The sequence below is a fragment of the Lagenorhynchus albirostris genome, chromosome 19 (genome assembly GCF_949774975.1).
Source record: "Lagenorhynchus albirostris chromosome 19, mLagAlb1.1, whole genome shotgun sequence".
NCBI classification, from domain to species: Eukaryota; Metazoa; Chordata; class Mammalia; order Artiodactyla; family Delphinidae; genus Lagenorhynchus; species Lagenorhynchus albirostris.
Window position 1 is genome coordinate 48,594,984 of NC_083113.1, and position 20,042 is coordinate 48,615,025.

Here is a 20,042-nt window from a genome sequence, read left to right on the forward strand (position 1 = left end):
ATAATAGAGACAGTAGTATGTAATCCACTGGAGTTACTGCGAGGCTTAAATAATTACAAAAAGCAATTGGTACAACGTTGAGCATAATTAATGTCAACTGAGATTAATATTACAAAAAAGAACACTTGAATTTCCTGATTGATTTGCCTTGGGCTCCTTATCAGGTAGTGGAACTGTAATGGACACGTAAAACCATGAGTAAGAAACCATGAAGCAGATCAGACCTAAAAGAGGCCTAGAGTACTTCCCTGGAAACTCTCTCACTCTTGACTCTATGGATGCTCACTCAGTGACCTCATTTGGACTCAAATGTATGAAAAGCTTCCTAGTAGAAAATAAGATCATATGGTGATGGACAAAGCCAGACATGTCACCAAAAACAAACAAACAAACAAAAAAGGCTCTACTGAACCCCAATGCATACAGCAGACAACTGACTTTTCTACAACGAGAAAAATTGCGTTGTGTTAAATTGATTAAACAAGGAAGCCATTAGATTGATGAGGCTCTAATGCTGTGGTGGCCTATTTAAGCAAACCAAGATCTAAGCATGTTGGGCTTCCCTGGTGGCACAGTGGTTAAGAATGCGCCTGCCAACGCGGGGGACACGGGTTTGAGCCCTGGTCCGGGAAGATCCCACCCGCCGCGGAGCGACTGGGCCCATGCGCCACAACTACTGAGCCTGCGCTCTTGAGCCTGTGAGCCACAACTACTGAACCTGTGTGCCACAACTACTGAAGCCCACACACCTAGAGCCGGTGCTCCACAACAGGAGAGACCACCGCAATGTGAAGTCCGTGCACCACGACGAAGAGTAGCCCCTGCTCACCACAACTAGAGAAAGCCCGCGCACAGAAACAACGACCCAACACAGCCAAAAAATAAATAAATTAAATTAAAAAAAAAAGTTAAGGTAATTCGGCTGCCAGAGGATAAAAGGCTTTAGAGGGGTTGGAAGTGAAGTCTACTTCCCTTAGACCCCCTCCTCAATATCCTCCAGGGGCCCGGGTGGGGCCCATTAGGAGACTCCACGCCCCTGCAGCAGGGACAACGTGCGTGCCTGCCCCCTTGGGCTTTGTGGGATGCTGCCGAGAGGCCACGCGCCCCGCTCTCGTCCGCAGCAGGAGCTCTCTGCACGGGGGGACATTGGCATTTCCCTGAAAGGAGCCGCATTTTCCCACCGGACGCGCGGTGCGAGAGGCGCGGTCCTGATATCCTCTCCCGACACAAAAAGGGCTCCGGAAAGTCGGACAGAGGAGACCTCACCCAGGACCCCTAATGTCCCCCTTATTTGCGCGCCCTCGGCCGCACGACGCCACCCCCTTCACAGACGCTCCCCTCCCACCTCTACAACGCGAGCTCTCGAAGGGAAAGAACAGAACCCGCGCGGCGCAACGGGCGTGACGTCACAAAGAGGCGGCTCTTTCAGGTCCGTCTCCGGCGGGGCGCAGTGCACGCTGGCTCTTGTAGTCGTTAAGGGGGCGGAGCCAGGGGCGGCTGTGCTGATCCTTAGTCTAGCGACTTCCGGCGCTGTGCTTAGGTAGCGGTTAAACGGGCTCAGGGAAGCTGACTCCCCGGTAGGATAGATCCAAATAGTAGAATGATTTCGTATCTTGAAACACTAGTCTGAATTTTTGTCTGAAACAGCGATGTCCAGTAGAAATATAATTCGAGCCAGATATGTAATTAAAAAATTTCTAGTAGCTACATTTTAAAAAGTCAAAAGAAATAAGTGAAATTAATTTTAACCATATATTTTATTTAACCCAGCATATTCAACATATTTCAACGTGTAATCAATATTTTTAAAATAAATTTCTGATATTTTACATTCTTTTTTTCATACTAAGTTTAAGAAATCCGGTGTGTATATTACACTCACACTACATCTAAGTTCTGACCAGCCACATTTCAAATGCTCAATAGCCATATGTGGCTAGTGGCTCACCATACTGGACAGCTCTAAACCTTCAGATTGTCAGGTATAGGTAGTATAGCTGTCTTGGATAGTTCAGGAGCCTGTACCATTCAGCAGCTCTATACCTCAATTACTAAAGATGAGAGAATTCACTTTTCTTACTACCCCTCAAAAGCTAGAGAAGAAGTGCAACTTACTTGACCCCCATCTTTCTCTCTAGATCAGAGGAAAAGGGCCACAGGCCTCCTCCAAGTGGCAGGACCCTGATCCTCGTTCCTCTCTCCAACATGTTTAGTTTTTTTTGTTTTGTTTTTTGTTTTTGGCCGTGCGGCATGTGGGATCTTAGTTCCCTGACCAGGGATCGAACCTGCGTCCCTTGCATTGGAAACGGGGGGTCTTAACCACTGGACCGCCAGGGAAGTCCCTCCAGCATTTTTAATCTGCGACTGACTCCTTGTCTTTAAAGACTCCTGGTGGGGGAATCATCTTCCAGGGTTATCTCAGGGATTAGTACCACCATTTGTCTAGTTGCATAAACTGAAAAGTGAATCACCTTGTCATTTCCCTTCCCTTCACCCCCATAATATAATCCAATATATAATCCATTACCAAGTCCTGTTGAGCTTTCTATCTCTTGAGTCCATCCAATTCTGTCCATTTTCATGGCAACACCCTAGTGTGAACTGCTGTTGTCTCCCTCTTGGACTGCTTGTTAACCTTGGACTTTAACCTCTTTCTGCCCAACTCCAATTCTTTTTCACAGAGCAGCCAGAATGATGTTTTCAAAATGCATATATGATGTCACTCTCCTGCTTAAATGCTTCAGTGGTTTCCCAGCACTTTTAAAATGCAGACAAAGTGCCATAGTAGGGCTCACAGCCCTGTATGATCAGCACCCTCCTGCCTCATCTGTTGGCATATTTCTTTGGGTTTTTATATCTAGTGGTATTGGTCTTCTCCTTGTTCTTTCCTCGTCAGGGCCTTTGCACTTGTTGCCATGCTATGGAAAGCCCTTCCTTCCCTTCTTTGACTAGTTAGTACTCTATCTTCCTTCAGATCTCAGATCTGATGTCCTCAGGGAAGCCTTCCTTAACTAGGTCTGTTAAGAGTTTCTCAATACCCCATGGATCTCTCCTTCAAAGCATTTTCCAGAGTTGCCATTTTTTGTTTTTTGGGGGATGATTTATTAAATATCTATTTTCTTAAAGGATTTTTTTTAAAGATTTAATTTTATTTATTTTTGGCTCCGTCGGGTCTACATTGCTGCGCGCGGGCTTTCTCTAGTGGCGAGCAGGGGCTACTCTTCGTTGTGGAGCACAGGCTCTAGGCACGTGGGCTCAGTTGTTGTGGCACACGGGCTCTAGAGCGCAGGCTTAACTGTGGTACATGGGCTTAGCTGCTCTGCCGCATGTGGCATCTTCCCAGACCAGGGATCAAGCCCATGCCCCCTGCATTGGCAGGAGGATTCTTAACCACTGCACCACCAGGGAAGTACCCTTCCAGCTTTCATTCTGTCATTTTTCCTGCTAAACCGCAAGACAAGATGTCTACTGCTGCTTCAGTTCCTCTATCCCCAAGCTCTTTGAGGCCAGACAGCTGGCATCTGCCCCCAGCCTACTACTAAACAGCTCTTGAAAGATCACTTGTGACCTCATTAATCCTTGTTGCCTTTTCCAATGGTCCACATTGACGGTACAGTGGTGCCTGAAGTCCAGTCCCTTATCCTGGTGAGTTGACTTTTCATTTTAATTAACACCACCTTGCTGAAGGATGTGCCATATGATGCGTTTCTTCTGAAATACCACCTGGTCATCTAACCAGCACTGCCAAGTGCTCCTGGAGCCTATGTTCAACACCAGCAAGGACTGAGGTTCTCAACACTCCCTGTAGTTCCCAGTTAGGTAATTTCTGCGTGCTTAGATCATTTTACCAACCGCAAAGTAAAAACCTGCTCTGTGAAAGTAGACTGGCAACTCCCAAGCCGAGACGCTTGCAGAGGTTTTGCTGAAGTGCAAAAGACAAGTCCTTTGTTGTCTCATTGGAGAAAAGTTTCCCCCAGCTGCCTCCCTGTGTCACGGGCTCTCTTTTAACAGCAGGTCCCTAGCCGTATCCTTGTCACATTCTTAGCTCAATTGAACTGTGCTGAAAATGAGAATACACCAGACTCACTATTCAGCATCCTATTCACTCTTCCCACCCAATATCTAACAAGCATGTTAAATTTAATTATGTCCAAAACCAAACACTCAACCTTCCTTCTCAAACCTGCACTTCCTCAAGTTTTTTCCATCTCAAGTCAATGACAACTCTACTTTCCAGTTGGTCAGGCCCCAAACCTTGAAATTATCATTGATTCCTCTTCTTATAACCCACATTGACAGCAGATTCTGTTGACCTCAGGAACACAGGCAAAGTCCAATGGCTCAACCATCACCATCACTTTATACCACCCAAGGCTAAGCCATCATCTCTCCTCAGCCCACTGCTGCAGTGCAACTGTCTCCCTTTCACTCTTGCTTTCCACATGCTAACTAGAACAATCTTTTAAAAACACTGCTCAAAAAAATAAATAAATAAAAAATAAAAACACTGCTCAAGGGAACTTCCCTGGTGGTCCAGTGGCTAAGACTCCATGCTTCCAATGCAGAGGGCATGGGTTCGATCCCTGGTTGGGGAACTAAGACCCCACATGCCATACGTGGTGTGGTCAACAAACAAACAAACAAAACAACACTGCTCAAAACCCTCCAATGGCTTCACACCTCACTCATAATAAAATACATACTCCTTTGCATGGCTTACAGATGCCTGCATGATCTGGCCCCTTACTGATCTTTACTTTCTCCTCTCCGGCCAAACCAGACCCCTTTGCTGTTCCTCAAAAATGCAGCCCTGTAGTCTGAATCACCCTTTTCCACTCAGATCTGTTTGCAGATCTCTACTTAAATGTCACCTAGAAGAGGTCTTCCCTGACCACATATGCAACGTAGCACTGCCTCCATCACTTCTAAAATAGCACCTCTGGGGACTTCCCTGGAGGTCCAGTGGTTAAGACTTCGCCTTCCAATGCAGGGGGTGGTTGGATCCCTGGTCGGGGAGCTAAGACTCCACATGCCTCGTGGCCAAAAAACCAAAACATAAAGCAGAAGCAATATTGTTAACAAATTCAATAAAGACTTTAAAATAAAATATAATAGCACCTCTGTCCCCTTTCCCTGCTTCATGTTTCTTCTTAGCATGCATCACTATCACAAATATGGATTTACTTGTTTCTTATTTGTTTAGTTGCCCCCCAAACTCCTGCCCCTAAAGCAAGAGTATAGGTTCCACAAAAGCAGGAACTTGGCTTCTGTTCACTGGTGTGTCCCCAATCCCTTGGAACAATGGCTGGCACAGAGCAGACATTAATATAAATTTGTTGAATGAATAAAGTGGTATAATCCTAAACATTCATTATATCAGCTGTCTGAGAAATAAGATGACATTCCAAAAGTAAAAAGAGTGATGAGACAGGAGTAGAGACAAATGGTTTATTTGGTAACAAGGAGTAAAAAGGAATTCTTAATTCCTCTTCTCTCTTTTGATGGCTGACATGAAATGTGATAGTCAAACAGATAGCAACACACACAGGAATTCCCTCGCAGTCCTTGATCTTCTGCACAAACGCAAAGATGCCCAAGTCATACGACTTGCTGTTATTGTTTTCTAGACAGAAGTGCCGGCTGCTGTGCTTTCCAGTCCATCAGTGGTGGCTACATTCTCCTTCTTGTCTTCGGGTTTCATGGCAGGAAACAGAAGCACTTCCTACAGGAGAGAGAATGCATTCTGAAGCTAAGACACACTTTTTCCTGGCTATCCACCTACTCCTTTCTCCCCTCATTACTGTTATCACCAAAACCCGGAGATCTGTGTTCTTTTATTTCAATTCAGTCCCTCTCAGTTACAGAGGATGGAAAAGAAGAAATGCACAGCGCTGCCTAGGGTACAATGTCAAAAGAAGGAATAAACAGAGAGGTTCTCTTCAAATATGATTTCCTCAACCATAAACATGGGATAGCAACAGTTTCTACACATCATAAGCTGACTTAAGTTAAATGAGGTAATGCATGTAGATGGCTTAGCAGGTTCCTTGGATCCTTAAGAAATGTGATCAGTATTTCTTCTGCCTCAGGTTGAAAACCCCCCAAATTCTGTAAGGTCAGATGCTCTGCCCCTCCTCTTGTGAAGTCACCTGTAACTTCTCTGCCTGCCCCTCCTCCTAGCCCAAAGCCCTCTCTTTATGCTCCAGGCCCACCACACCTCGCTTCCAACACAGTGGTGCTCCTTCAGGGTCTCCTCGTACCTTGATGTTATTGGAGTCTGTGAGAAACATGGTGACGCGGTCAATGCCCATGCCCCAGCCACCTGTCGGGGGCAGCCCGTATTCCAGGGCAGTGCAGAAGGTTTCATCTATGAACATGGCCTCATCATCGCCAGCAGCTTTGGCCTGGAAGAGGAGAACCACACAGCGACGTCGTTCTAGGCTGTGCTCTCTCAGTGTCTGAGTGAGCACGTGAAAATGTCCAGAGGCGTTATCATTCCAGGGATGCTCTGGACACCCAGCACTTGCTGGGAATTGGTTTCCCAGTAACTCCAGGATGGAGTCATTTCTTTCAAAGATCTGGAGGTCAGGACTGATGAATTCTACCTCAGAACACATGCAAATTTCTCTGCGAAATGAAAATACTTCTACTGCCTGGGGCTCTTCGAGTCCAGCGAAACGCATTTTCTTTCAGAGACTCTGATGGTTCCCAACAGTCTTTCTCCCACTTCCTGAACCACCCATCAGTGGCAGTGCTAGTATAGGCAGCCTGTGGGTGCTGTGGCTTCTCATCCTCACGCCCCCTCAATAAATGTACCATCTAAGAAAAATTATGTTCTTGTCAGGTGTCACACTCCTCAAACAGATATTCATGCCTAAGCTCCTTTTATATAGAAAAGCTTCTATTTATATAGAAATTCTAGGGCCCAAACTAGTCAAGTTCTCCATCTTGAAATGTGACTTCCTCCAGTGAAGCCTGTGGCTTTCATCCTTCATTGTGCTGAAGTCACCAGGAGTTGCAGACAAGACACAGACCAGGGTTAAGGATGATATCTTCTGGTGAGTGGGCACACATTCCTTCCTTACCTTGGCCTGTTCTTCAAAAAGCTGCCGCTGTCGCACAGGGTCATTCAGCTCAGTGTAGGCATTGCATATTTCCTTTTTCATGACAAATAGCTCAAAGCGTTCAGTCAGACCCTCTTTAGAGCGGTGCCTGGGGACAGGAGACCAAAGGGGAGGGTGAATATGCAGGTTCAGCAAGAACATCTGGTACAAACAAGGATTCCTGAAATCTAGTTGACTCAAAATTGTTACTGATTGTGACCCATAGCCTGCATGCATTCTTGGCACCAAATCATTTGGTACATTAGTGAGGAGGGTTAGAGACAAAGAAGCTTTAATTATCTTCACAACAGGCTGTGTGATAGACTGATACACTGAATCATACCCCCTGTATTCATGCCCTTCTGTAGTCCCTGCCACACCGACTCTGGGCTGCCCATATGACTTGCTCTGGCCAATGGGACATCAGCAGAGGCTTGATATGTGTTCGCACATCAGGATTTATTCTTCTGGAATGCTTCCACTTGGAACCCTGGCTATGCTGCCAGAGAGGCCCCAGAGGATGAGATCCCATGTGGAGGAGATGCAAGGTGCCCTGGCAGAGTTCCCAGTTGAAAAAAGCCACTTGAGTTACCCTAGCCAACACCACGTAGAGCAGAAAGACTACCCACAAACTCCTGAGAATAAACTGTTTTATGCCGCTAAGCTCTGAGGTTATGCAGCAACAGGTAACTGCAACACCGTGCTTTATCTTACCATTTGGCCAGAGGACTCATTATCTGCGGGTGATCACAGATGAACGTAGGATTGATGCACGTCACTTCCAGGAACTCCCCAACAAGCTTAAGGAGAAAGCAGAGTTAGAGAGCCCTTCTAAATGGCATTTTGATCGTCTCCGTCTTGGTGGTAGAGGCCTCGGACCCCAACCCTATACCTGATGCTATAGGGGTTTATCCTAAGCTTCTCAATGGTTAGTAATAAGGTAACGAACATAACTATTTGGCACAGAGCTTAGTACAGCAGGAGTTCAAAACTTGTTCTCTCATTAGAGCTTTCCTCTGTGAAGCTGTAGAAGTTCATTCTCTACAGTGGAGTTCACCTTCATAGGGAGGAAGGGGAGTTACCACTGGATGAGGGCATGTACTAGAAGTGCACGGCCTTTCACCTTATCAAGGAGCCTGGCTGTCGTCCGAGGTGGAGGGCATTCAACAGCTTTTGCCACACAGATATCATCTAGAATTTTGCGAGTTTCTGTAATACAAACATACAAGTTAGGACAGAAGACATCACACTACCCCATTAAGAGGTATATAAAGAGAATAACATGGGAGATTCTAGCCCTGACCTAATCTAATTCAGAGCTGAACAGGAAGGAGGGCCCTAGAGTGAAGGAGTGCATCACTTTACCTTCCGTTTCGAAGAGCTTAGTTTCTGGCAGCTTCACGCCCAGGGCTTTCTCCAGCTCTTCGACCATGCTGATTTTCCGGAAGGGTGGGGTGAAGTCAATCTCACAGGCTTGGCCCTCTGGGCCATCTGGATGATAGGTGACCTTGTAACTGCCTGTAATGTGTTTCACCATCCCTGGGAAAGAAATGTGTCATTTAAAGAGGACCAACAGGAAGTCCAACTGAAAGAGGCACACCAGCCCTGCAGACACGTGTGAAAGACAAAGGGACAGGAGGGGTCACCTGAAATCATCTTCTCTGTGATTTCCATGAGATCATGATAGTCTGCATAGGCCATGTAGAATTCACAGGTGGTGAACTCAGGATTGTGAGTCAAATCAATTCCTTCATTCCGGAACTGGCGTCCGATTTCATAAATCCGGTCAATGCCACCAACCACCAGCATCTAATAACAACACACGGCCGTGGTCATGGCAGCTAATCTTGTCTTACTGGCTAGGGAAAGTGTCTGCCTACAAAAGCTGTAACTTGGATTTCACAGCTCAAGGTATGCTTTCAGGTCTCTAGCCAAATGCTGAGTGCCCTACTCTCTTTAGGCCTTCGTGGATAGTCATCATTCTGGCTGTCCAGGATCACTGAACTCTCGTCCTTTGTCTGGGGTGTCCCCCATCTTGTGAGTGTGAGCCTCCCCAAGAAAGAAGCCTCTTCTGGGGTTAGGATGTAGGCATGTGACGTAAGTTGCCCAACCTGTGAGACTTCAACATGCAAAGAAGATGCAGTGTTGCACAGAATCCCTTCTGGTGAAGGGGGCCAGAGATATCTGGCTTATAGAGGCAGTAACTGCAGAAGTCCCAATGGCAATGACCTGTGCCTAGTGCCAAGCTTATGAGTTGTGGTAACAGTCCTGACCGGAAGATACTGGGTTCTTCATGCGAACAGCCCAGTGATATGATTCAGAATCATTTCAGTTGTGTGGCCTCCAAGCCTGATTCTCTGATCTTCCTGGAAATTGTAAGCTTCCTTATATATTCGAATACATTTTTTTTTTTTTTGCTTAAACACCATTAACAGGTTTTGTCGTTTGCAAGTAAGAATCTTAAACGACACAGTCTTCGATATTTATTCTGGTGATTTGAGGATATTTCCAACTTTCAGACAGAGATTCAACTCATTCTTCTACAAAAGACTAAAATCAAATTTAATCCAAGGATTATAAACTTAAAAGTATTATGAGATTATGGGAAACAAAGTACGTTAAGAGGATCGGTACACCTAGGAAAGATACCCCCTTTGCCCTATAATGCTCTACTGATCCTATAGATAAATTCCAGAAATGTAACACTCAGAAGCCTGACAATTTAGAACCCTCTCCTGGTTGTTCTACCCTCAATGTTCCTCTTATTTCTGACTGTACCTGTCTAGCCAGTATTTTTCAGCCTTCTACTTCTCTAAGGACACAGGGCATCTTCTTATTGACTACCTTATGGTAGAGTTCTGGAGCAATCCTCATATATAAATTCATGTCCAGCTCGTTGTGGTAGGTGATAAAAGGCTTGGCCACAGCTCCCCCTGGGATGATGTTCATCATGGGAGTTTCAATCTAAAAGAGAGGAAAAACATTTAGTTCACAGACAGAGGTCCTCAAACTAGAGTTCTTGGGAATGGCTCAGGCTTTGAATGTGATAGGCTAAGCCTACTATATCCCAAGTAAAAGTTAAGTTCAATAATAATGTGTAGGTGCTTGACAAAAAAAGTAGAGATAGCTTGATTTTCTAGAATAGAGTCTCTATTAATACCAAACACCATTAACACAGTACCATAAACTTTCACAAGCTGTTAGTGGGACTCTAAATGGGTACAGCCTTTCTTGAGTTCAGTTTGCAGTATTTATTAAAAATTGTAACTGCTTATACCTTTTGACGTATTCTACTTCTAGAAATCCATCCTACAGAAACACCTGTCCATGTGTACAAAGATGTTCACTAAAACATTACTGAAGAAAATCAGAAACTTAAACTATCAATAGGGGAAATAATTGTAAAGCATCAAAAAGGAATACACATACACACATATATATGGACATGCAAAGGGTCCCAGAATATATCGTGTGTGTGTGTGTGTGTGTGTGGGAGGTCCATTATAATACATACGATGTGACTTCATTTATGTTTAAAGCAAAAAATAAAACCCTGCTAAAACACTTACACATGTACCCCACCTGCAATAGGCACAGGAGTGGAGGTATTATAAATATGCAGAGCAAATGGCGAGGAAGGATACATATTCAAGTTGTTTTTTTAAAAAAATATATTTATTTATTTATTTATCTGGTTGCGCTGGGTCTTAGTTGCAGCACGCAGGCTCCTTAGTTGAGGCTCGAGAGTTCCTTAGTTGTGGCATGCAAACTCTTAGTTGCGGCACACATGTGGGACCTAGTTCCCTGACCAGGGATTGAACCTTGGACCCCTGCATCGGGAGCGCAGTCTTAACCACTGTGCCACCTCAAATTCAAGTTTGGAGAGGGACATTAGCTGGGAAAAAATGAAAGGGGATTTTCAGTTTTGCTTCTATTTATTTCTTTATTGTTTGAATTTGTTGTATGGTAATAGGTACTCACCTTTCTCATAAAATTAGAAAATTAAAAAAAAAATTTTTTTTTGCTCTACAAATTTTCCTGAACAACATTTTTTAGTTTAAATAAGTTGAATAAAAATCAAGAAAAATATTTTTTAATGCTACAAAAAAGCAAAATGAGTTGGTAACACATTGAACATGGCATTGTTAGCATGTGGATGGCCCTCTACTTTGTCCATTATCTTAGAAGTCCTGTCCTACCTTCCTAATCAGGGTACTAAATAAACAAGGTGGAACAAAGACACTGGCAAGAAAGGGGACTTTTCACTGAGCATGAAGGACGCTGACACAGGATGTCCCTGTGGAGAAGGGAAGGGAAGAAGAGTAAGAGGCAAGCACAGAATGCAGCTCATCATGTCAGGTAAGAACTTTCCATCACCTCTAGGAATCCCAACTCATCCAAGAAATGTCTTATGTATGTGATGATCTTAGAGCGGATGATAAACTTCTGCCTCACAAAGTCATTCAGGATCAAGTCCAAGTATCTCTGACGAAACCGTGTTTCCTAAATGAAAAGTAACAGATAGAAATCACTGATGTGTTTGATTAAATGGTATGATAAACTAGAGCCAGGGGGCTATGAGAAATTACCTTGTCTTTTTTTTTTTTTTTTTTTGCGGTACGCGGGCCTCTCACTGCTGCGGCCTCTCCCATTGCAGAGCACAGGCTCCGGAAGCGCAGGCTCAGCGGCCATGGCTCACGGGCCCAGCCGCTCCGCGGCATGTGGGATCCTCCCGGACCGGGGCACGAACCCGTGTCCCCTGCATCGGCAGGCGGACTCTCAACCACTGCGCCACCAGGGAAGCCCCTACCTTGTCTTTGAGGCCAAAGTGAAGATGAGGTAACATATGCAAGCAAGGAGACAGCAGTGTGACTTCATAGGGAATGATGCTCAGCTCGCCCTTCTTGGTTTTCCCAGGATTGCCCTGAACTCCAATTATGTCTCCCCGGCGCAGTTTGTTGTTAATGCGAATAAATTCTTCTTCAGATTTATAATTCCTGAATAAATGGAAAACATAATTCAGTATACAATATCCCAAATTAAAACTGACCACTGGTTTTACCGTGGAACCCTCACTAAAGTGTTAATGTGTACCCAAGAAGAATCTCAGATTCAAGGTCAACTGTTAAAAAGTATTATCTTTTATTTTTAATTGCTCCACAACCCAAGATCAGTCTTTATTCTTCAGGTGACCAGATGGCCCTTTTATTTTCCCAACCATATACCACTCCCTTTAACTTTAATTTCCTATGGGAAAAGAAGACTATATGGGCCTTTGTCCCCAGTAGTCATGTTGCTCTGGGCCAAACTAGAAAGGCCTGTAACTGGGTATTTCTATATACCTGGAATTGGCCATGACTTGCAACTTGACCCCCTCTCCTCGAAGGTCATAGAAGATGAGCTTTCCCCCAGAAGCTCTTTTGGCATGGATCCTACCTAGAGAACAGCAAAAATAATGACAGACGCAGAAGCTGTTTCATGATATCAGTGCCAAAAAAGCTCCCTCTGCAGTTTTTACACCCAGGCAGAATATAAACTAGAACAATTCGATTTTAGCCTGAGGCCTAAGTCCTGCCATTTTCTTCATGACAAAGTTGGCTCCCCATTTAAACCAGTTAAAAGATGTGCAGGAAGATCTGGCTTTTAAAGGTGTTCAATGGATTCCTGGAATGTTGATGGCAGCATAGTTGTGGGATCTTCCTAAATCTTCACATAAAAATAGAAAGCACAAGGACTTCCGTGGTGGTCCAGTGTTTAAGACTCTGTGCTCCCAATGCAGGGGGCCTGGGTTTGATCCCTGGTCATGGAACTAGATCCCTCATGCCACAAATAAGACCTGGTGCAACCAAATAAATAAATAGTAAAAAAAAAAAAAAAAAAAAAAAGAAAGCACAATTAGACAGGCAAGCCCAAAAAGCCATGGACAAAATTTACAACAAAATTATGTGGGAAGATATTCCCAAGAATCCCCAAATACAAGCACTGGGGAAAACCACTAAGGGCCCCAAGACCTCTATATGGGAAAAAGCTATGGGAAGCAATGGAGTCTCTGGCAGGTCTGAGAACTGGAAGTCTGCCAAAAAGCCATAGGTATTCACTGGAAAATGTGGCAGGGCTAAGTGGAAGACAGCAGTGGACACTGAGAGGATAGCAGCTTACTAACATACAAGTCAATATAGTTGGCTGCATTAAGAAGGTCTAGGGGATGAAGCCCTTTAGTGTAGTCCCCAAGAACTCTCTAAATTTAACAGCAAGGGATCTCTCCGAGGACAAGGCCCCACAAAATTGAACAAGACCAAGAAAACAGAGACAAAGGAAAGAGAAGGTCCAACAAAAGCGAGAAAGGAGAAGAGCCTGAAAATCCCAGAAAGCAAGCTGCTGTATTTCTGAATGCTCCACAAAAACAACAGAAGAGGGAGCCAGTGAAGGTGGAAAAGCTATCTGAACCAAGCTTCCTTTTAACATTGAAGAAAATTAATCTCACATGAAAATAAACAACATAAAAGTAGTGAGGTCAAATACCAAAGTTATTAAATTAAAAAAAAGAGAATAAGGAGAATAACATCATCACAGGCAACAAAAGCACTAGAAAGACATGCTCAGGAAAAAGCAAAAAATTATATTTCATGAGCTGAGAGACATTAAGAATATGACACAAAATGTGAAAGAACACAAATTAGAATTAGAAGAAACTAAGAAATGAGACGACACGTTGAAAAAATTAGAAATAAAGGAAAAAAATCATCTCAGAAAGGAAGCCTAAATTAGAAGGAAATAAGAGTGAATAAATACAACAAATAATGCCTTAAGAGAATTACACTGGAAAGGAGGATACAATTTAAAAATCAAAGTACAAAAAAAGAGATAAAAAGGAGCCCCAGGGGCTTCCCTGGTGGCGCAGTGGTTGAGAGTACGCCTGCCGATGCAGGGGACACTGGTTTGTGCCCTGGTCCGGGAAGATCCCACATGCCACGGAGCAACTAAGCCTGTGCGCCACAACTACTAAGCCTGTGCTCTAGAGCCCGCAAGCCACGACTACTGAGTCCTCGTGCCACAATTACTGAAGCTCATGCGCCTAGAGCCCGTGCTGTGCAACAGGAGAAGCCACCGCAATGAGAAAACGGCGCACCGCAATGAAGAGTAGCCCCCGCTCGCCGCAACTAGAGAAAGCCCGTGTGCAGCAACGAAGACCCCCCAAATAAATCAATAAAATGAATAAATTTATTTTAAGAAAAAATAAAGGGCACACTGTGTACCTGAGAATACTGACCCAGAATAACTAACGTCAAGACATATTTTAGTGAAAACACTGGACTTTAAAGAAAAAGAAATTTGGGGAGCATTTAAGTATTGGCAGGGGTTCTCTCTGGGTGGTGGGATTATGGGTAATCAAACTTTTCTTTCTTTGCCTTTCTGAATGTTTCAACATTCTAAATTTTCTACAACAAATAGTTTTATATATTTTTTGGGGGGTAAGGTATAAACGAAAGACAGGATTTAATTATCTTTTAAATTAAGGAGAAGATCCCACACAAGACAGTGAACTCCAAAATAACAGTGCTCTAGAAAAATAGCCTGGTGTAAAGTAGTCTAGGAACACAGATTGCAGTTTTTAGGAGCTCAGGGCCATGGCTCCCACTGACGAAGGGAAGTCCTCATAAAGGACTGTGAATGAGTAGCAGTATCAGGCCAGGAGTCCCCCACAAAGAATGCCCCTTCCTCTGTAGCATCACCACTGGAATGTGACCTCATGCCTCAGGGCTGCTCTACTTTCTGTGAATAGACATACTGGTGCCATCTCTAGTAATGTAGCCTCAGACTTAAGCTTTTTGAGAGCAAGACCACCCCAGACCTTCCTTTGTGCAACTGGAGAGGCCTGCCTGCTGTGGGAGCTCAGCAAACTGCCAGGGAATCTTCCTACCTGCCACCTTTAAGGTGATGTCAGTCAGGTGCTCCCCAGGCTGCAGGTGACTGTATTCTTGGATAAAGTGAGTGAGCGAGATGTCGACGTGGAACTTGTGTGGGTATGGGTCTTCCCCACTGACCTTCAGCTGGTGGACTGCTTGGCTGCGGATTTTGAAGTATTGCTGTTAAAAACAAAAAACAAAAGAGCTTTTGAGAAGTTGAACATGGTCAGTCCAGAGGCTTGTCTAACGGAGTTCTGTATTCTGCCTCAGAGGGGCCCCAATACAGTGAGGTTTCTTTAACCAACCCCCCTGAATCCTTGAAATCATAGGCTTGGAATATGGAGTGAGATTTGCACTTAAATATGCAGGGTGGCCAGATCCACAGCTGGGAATAAAGGCCAGAATTCCAAAATACAAGATTCAACAAAAAGAAAAATCAAATCTCTGCCTAAAATAATGTTTAATTGGTACAGATGGCCCTGGTTACCACTTTTGTAGACACATCTGCTTGGTGACTCATTTATCTTCCTACTTTCCTGCCCCTGGCCACACACCAGACTTTTTCCCCAAGGCAGGCCCATGGGCCTGGAGGATGTGTAAAAGGAATATTCTATATCAGGGGTCAGCAAACTTATTCTGATGTAACTACTCAACTCTACTGCAGTGTGAAAGCAGTCTTAGACATATATAAACAAATGGGCATGGCTGTGTTTCGACACAGTTTTATTTATAAAACCAGGGAGGAGGGATTGGGGTAGTGGTGGCTTTGGCCTGTGGGCCATAGTTTGCCAATCTCTGGGCTAAAGTAAACCCCAGCCCACTTTTAGGGAGACATTTTCTCTGGGGCTGCTATAAGGCCCAGCTAGCTCCAAGGAAGATCAGTCACTTGGAAGTACTGGATTCTCCCAAATATCTGTAAGTAGTCGACAAGAAGAATGCGCAGGGCCTGTGCCTTTAACCAGATGGAGTGGTGGGCCCACCCTCATCCATCCCTGTGCCTATTTCAGTTCCTATTTATCTCCTTAATCACTGGTCCCAAGGAATTTGCCATAATCCGCATTAGAAGCTTCCCTATGCCCAGCCAGGGCAGTGGTCCCGAGGACTCACGTTTGGGTCCAAGCTCTCCTCCTCCGCACCCACACCATTATGAGCAGTGTGGCTGGTGGCAGCAGCAGCGGCCTGGCTTAGTTGTTTCTCACTGAGCTCCTTCTGCTTGGCCTCCTTCTCTGCTATTTTCTTCTCAGCTTTCAGGCGTCTCTTTAGCTCACTGTCAGGAAGATGAAAATGTTCAACGTGACAGGTGCCTGAAGAGTCCTCTATGATCTGCCCCATAGCTACTTATCAAAAATATGAATAACCTGGGGAAACACTCATGCCCAGTTCTACATGCCCACTGTTAGTCTCTCAGTCACTGAACTCTATATGTGAAACAGACAAGGGAAAAAAATAAACTTAGAATAAAGATGTGAAAGATCTTTCTCAGTCTCTTTTTTCCAGTCTGAGGTCCTTGGCATTAGATCCCAACTAAAATCAAGATAGACAAGGACAAAGAAAACCCTACATATTAATTTATATTTAGAATAGGAAAAAAGGTTTTCCAGAAAATCAGCAAGGTAGGCTTTTCTCAAGCTAATCAGGCTGGGAGCTCCTTGAGGCCAGGGACTGAATCTTAGTTGTTTGGATTCCTCTGCAGAATACGAAGTTCCTAGAGCATCAGATCTGATGTGTGATAAGGTGACATCTCTAGCTTTGTCTGTCATCTCCCTCCCCTACTGAAGGGAGTGGGTTAGTCTGGGGTAGGGTGAGGAAGAGGGGGCTCTTCAGAGTTCAGGGAGACACTCCACTGACAATCTCTCCCCCAGCATTGATCAAGGCATTGACAATGGCCCTCAGCATTGGCCTCACTCTCCACAATGGAGCCTGACTTTGACAACAAATTGGGTAGAATAGTGTACAAAGCAGCATAGCACAGGGGATAATATACCATCTTTGGAGCCAGACTGCCTGGGGCTAAATCCTGACACGCCTACCTACCAATTACGTGACTTTGGGCAAGTAACTTAATTTCTTCTGTAAAATAATAATAGACACCCTCCTCCCCAGATGTTGTGAGGATTGAGATAATATACATAAAGAGATGACCCCACCCCTAGCATTTTAGTAACCATGCAAAATGTGAACCATTCTAGGTATCCCTATCTTAACCCTTCACACTCTGCCTCAAGGACAGAAATTTTACAGATGTGGATAAATTTCTTGTCAAATCTCTCACTATTCAAACTCTTCATACTCGTCACCTGAGACTCAAAAACTAAAGCGATTGGTACAACTTGGTTTAAATAACTTGAAAACTTGCTATCTGAACCCAGAAACCAAACAGATTTGGGTAGAGAGGGATACCCTCATTATTCAAATAGACTTGATCATTCCTTTAAACCACCAATGTTAACTGAATATCCTGTCATAACGAACCATGGCAAATGATCCTTAGTCAGGCTTGCATACTGTTTGGCTTCAGGGTCCATTTTAAATTATCTATGAGTTTAGAATAACTCAATTAAAAAAACTTAATTGGAGATTTGAAATGATTATCTTTTAAGTAAGAAAACTGACTCTGAGGGCCTCAAAGTAAGTGTCTCTGGATAAAATCTGTTTTGTAGCAGTTGTGAAGCCACCTTTCTAGAACAGTGTGCTAGACTTATTGTGCTGTCATTCAGTCAGTGGGCATTGAAGCCTCTCTGGTTCTTCCTGGCATTAACATAATGAACTTGTTTTCCATTCAACTGGATGTTGCTCTTTAAGTCAAATCAATAATAAGGATAATCCAAAAAGGTCCTAGGAGTAAGAACTAACACTAGAAACCAAGTTAATCTCAGGAGCAAAGAAATTCCAGAAAGACAGGGAAAGGAAAATAACCTGCATTAGAAATTCTTTATTCATAAAAGGTTTTGTTCTCAGCACTGTTCTAGAATAAGACCTAAAAGTCATCCCAAAAATCTATGGAGTGAGAATTTGAATTTATTAAAGAGAAACTGAGAAAGGACTATTGGTTTTGGTAGGTAGCAGGGTTGTTTCATTAGCAAGTCCAAAGACTTAGCCAGAGGCTTAACAGATAAGAAACCAAGTAAGGGAAGGATTTTTGCTCCCAGAGCAATAAAGAAGGTAATGGGCACCAACCTTCTTTTATCAAAAAGTGGCTTGTCCTTGTGAATCGTTGTCAAAAGAGCAAGTTGACACAGGCGCAGCTCCCTCTGCCCCCACTGTGCCCAGGACGTTTGGCGCAGGGACCCCCTAACAAGCCTTACAGCAGCTTGCGTCAACATGGCAGATTACCCTGGAACTAATGATTACCACCACCTAACAGGAAACACAGAGATGTGGTGTCAGATGGGACAGACAGTACACATACTCCCAGCCAGCACTCCTACTCTTATGGGTTGGGTGCGGGGAGAAGGCGAGGTTAGGAAACCTTTTAGTGTCCCGTTTTACATAAGACCCTCTCAACTGACATCAACCCTGTAACACTCACTGTGCTGCAAATTAACTGACAGTGTTCTCATTCCTGGCTATGGTAAGATGGTGCTTATTTAGGGTCAACAGCAAGTCAGTCAATGGTTTATGGGTAGAAATGCTCATAACAGTCTAGAAAATGGGAGTGTTTCTGAAGCCCCTGACATGTAGTTTCTCTCTTGGTGATGAAATACCTGTCCACAAAGATGGCAATGGGAAGCGTACAAAACATCACCATCAACTGCAAACTCTAGAGGAAGCTAAAAACAAGCCACACAAAAGCACCTGAATCAAAGACAAGCCTTGTTTGGAGCTCCAGGAGCAAGGAGGAAAGAAGAAATTCAGAAAGAATCTTAGACTACATTAAGTTTATACATTAACACTGGAAGGCAACAGAACGACAGAGATCATGTTCTTTATTGCCTTAAAATAAATGTGGCCTTGAATGAATCACCTGGCAGGGAGCCTATCTGTTTTTAAACTTGGAGAAAATAACTGGCATACAATGGAGCTCACTAAAGATTCACACCAAGGAAGTTCCAAGAGCAATTAAGAAACAGAACTAAAAAAATGCACTAAAGCAGGCATTATATGCAATAAACTAACTTCTCTCCGATGCCTCTGGAACGGTCCTATATTTATGTACTCTCCTTAGGCGTACTGAGGAACTAGTCACTCAGATCATTACCTATGTTCTATGAAGAACTCCGGTTGAGAAGGAGTGTAGTATTAAGAGAATACAAGACACAGTCAGTGAAAGGGCGGCTAATCTTAACTTATTTATATTCACCTTCATACTCCAAGGATTTGGGGTGATTAACAAAGATACATCCAGCAGAGCTAAGTGCCGTTTGGTGTACCCGGCTAAATAAGACAGTCTCTACTGCCAGACATACTCACAATGCTCTAACCCATATGGAGAGGTGTACGACACAGTTTAAGAACTGATCCCTTTAATACAAAGGGTTCAGAATGGCCTTTGATACATAAAGTTCGAACGTTGAAGGTGCTTCTGAAAAGCTAGGGTATTTAACATTTCTCCAACTTCTTTACCGGGGTGTGGCTCAGTAACGCATTTCTCGGAGAAAAGGGAAGGAGTAAATTTCGCTTTTCTCTGTCCCCGCCCAGTTCTCCGCATTCTTACTCCAAGAGTACGAGGAGGAAGGACCCAACCAGCGGGGGCCCCCGGGCATCCTGGGGGATGTAGTTTCGGGGCGCAGCGACTACGTCCCAGCATGTTCATACCCACGAGAACCAGCAGGAAGGCCCCAGGAACAGCCGCCTCGGCCGGAGCCTCGAGGCGCCTTCTAGTTCAGACTCTCCGACAGCAAAGGTTTTAATGACCTGCTGCGACACTTACTTTTTGCTCAGTTTCGGCTCGCAGTCGTCCACTTTAACTTCAGGTCCCTGCACCGCAGCCATCTTCCCAGAGGGCCGGACCTAAAGAGGACGAGGGTCGCACTGCAATTTCCAGGTCACGCTCAGAAGCCCCGCCTCTTCCGGGGAAAGGGGGCGGGCACTG

At 44.3% G+C, this 20,042-nt stretch overlaps 1 protein-coding gene across 3 annotated transcripts; it reads right to left on the reverse strand.

The window, feature by feature from the left end:
* Positions 1-5,434: 5,434 nt before the first annotated feature.
* KARS1 (lysyl-tRNA synthetase 1) lies at positions 5,435-20,033 on the reverse strand. Of its 3 annotated transcripts, XM_060129907.1 has the most exons (15): positions 19,881-20,023; positions 18,188-18,367; positions 16,118-16,277; positions 15,025-15,190; positions 12,446-12,539; positions 11,914-12,100; positions 11,481-11,606; positions 9,948-10,067; positions 8,750-8,912; positions 8,469-8,642; positions 8,227-8,312; positions 7,818-7,903; positions 7,086-7,212; positions 6,261-6,404; positions 5,435-5,722 (listed from the first exon to the last, which is right to left on the reverse strand). In XM_060129907.1, exons 2-15 carry the CDS (start codon positions 18,331-18,333, stop codon positions 5,624-5,626), a joined length of 1,878 nt encoding a protein of 625 aa, XP_059985890.1. In that variant the 5' UTR covers positions 18,334-18,367; positions 19,881-20,023; the 3' UTR covers positions 5,435-5,623. The 3 variants fall into 3 exon arrangements, with proteins under 3 accessions (XP_059985890.1, XP_059985891.1, XP_059985892.1); XM_060129908.1 differs by lacking the exon at positions 18,188-18,367 and having other exon boundaries at positions 19,881-20,033; XM_060129909.1 differs by lacking the exons at positions 16,118-16,277; positions 18,188-18,367 and having other exon boundaries at positions 19,881-20,025.
* Positions 20,034-20,042: the final 9 nt, after the last annotated feature.

Bases quoted from the DNA above. Each gene is read 5' to 3' on its own strand.
- KARS1 (XM_060129907.1), bottom strand. From the start codon at position 18,333: ATGTTGACGCAAGCTGCTGTAAGGCTTGTTAGGGGGTCCCTGCGCCAA. The intron at 15,191-16,117 runs GTGAGTCCTCGG...TGTTTTTAACAG, and splicing joins AGGAGAGCTTGGACCCAAAC to CAATACTTCAAAATCCGCAG. The intron at 8,313-8,468 runs GTAAAGTGATGC...TTTGTATTACAG, and splicing joins TAAGCTCTTCGAAACGGAAG to AAACTCGCAAAATTCTAGAT.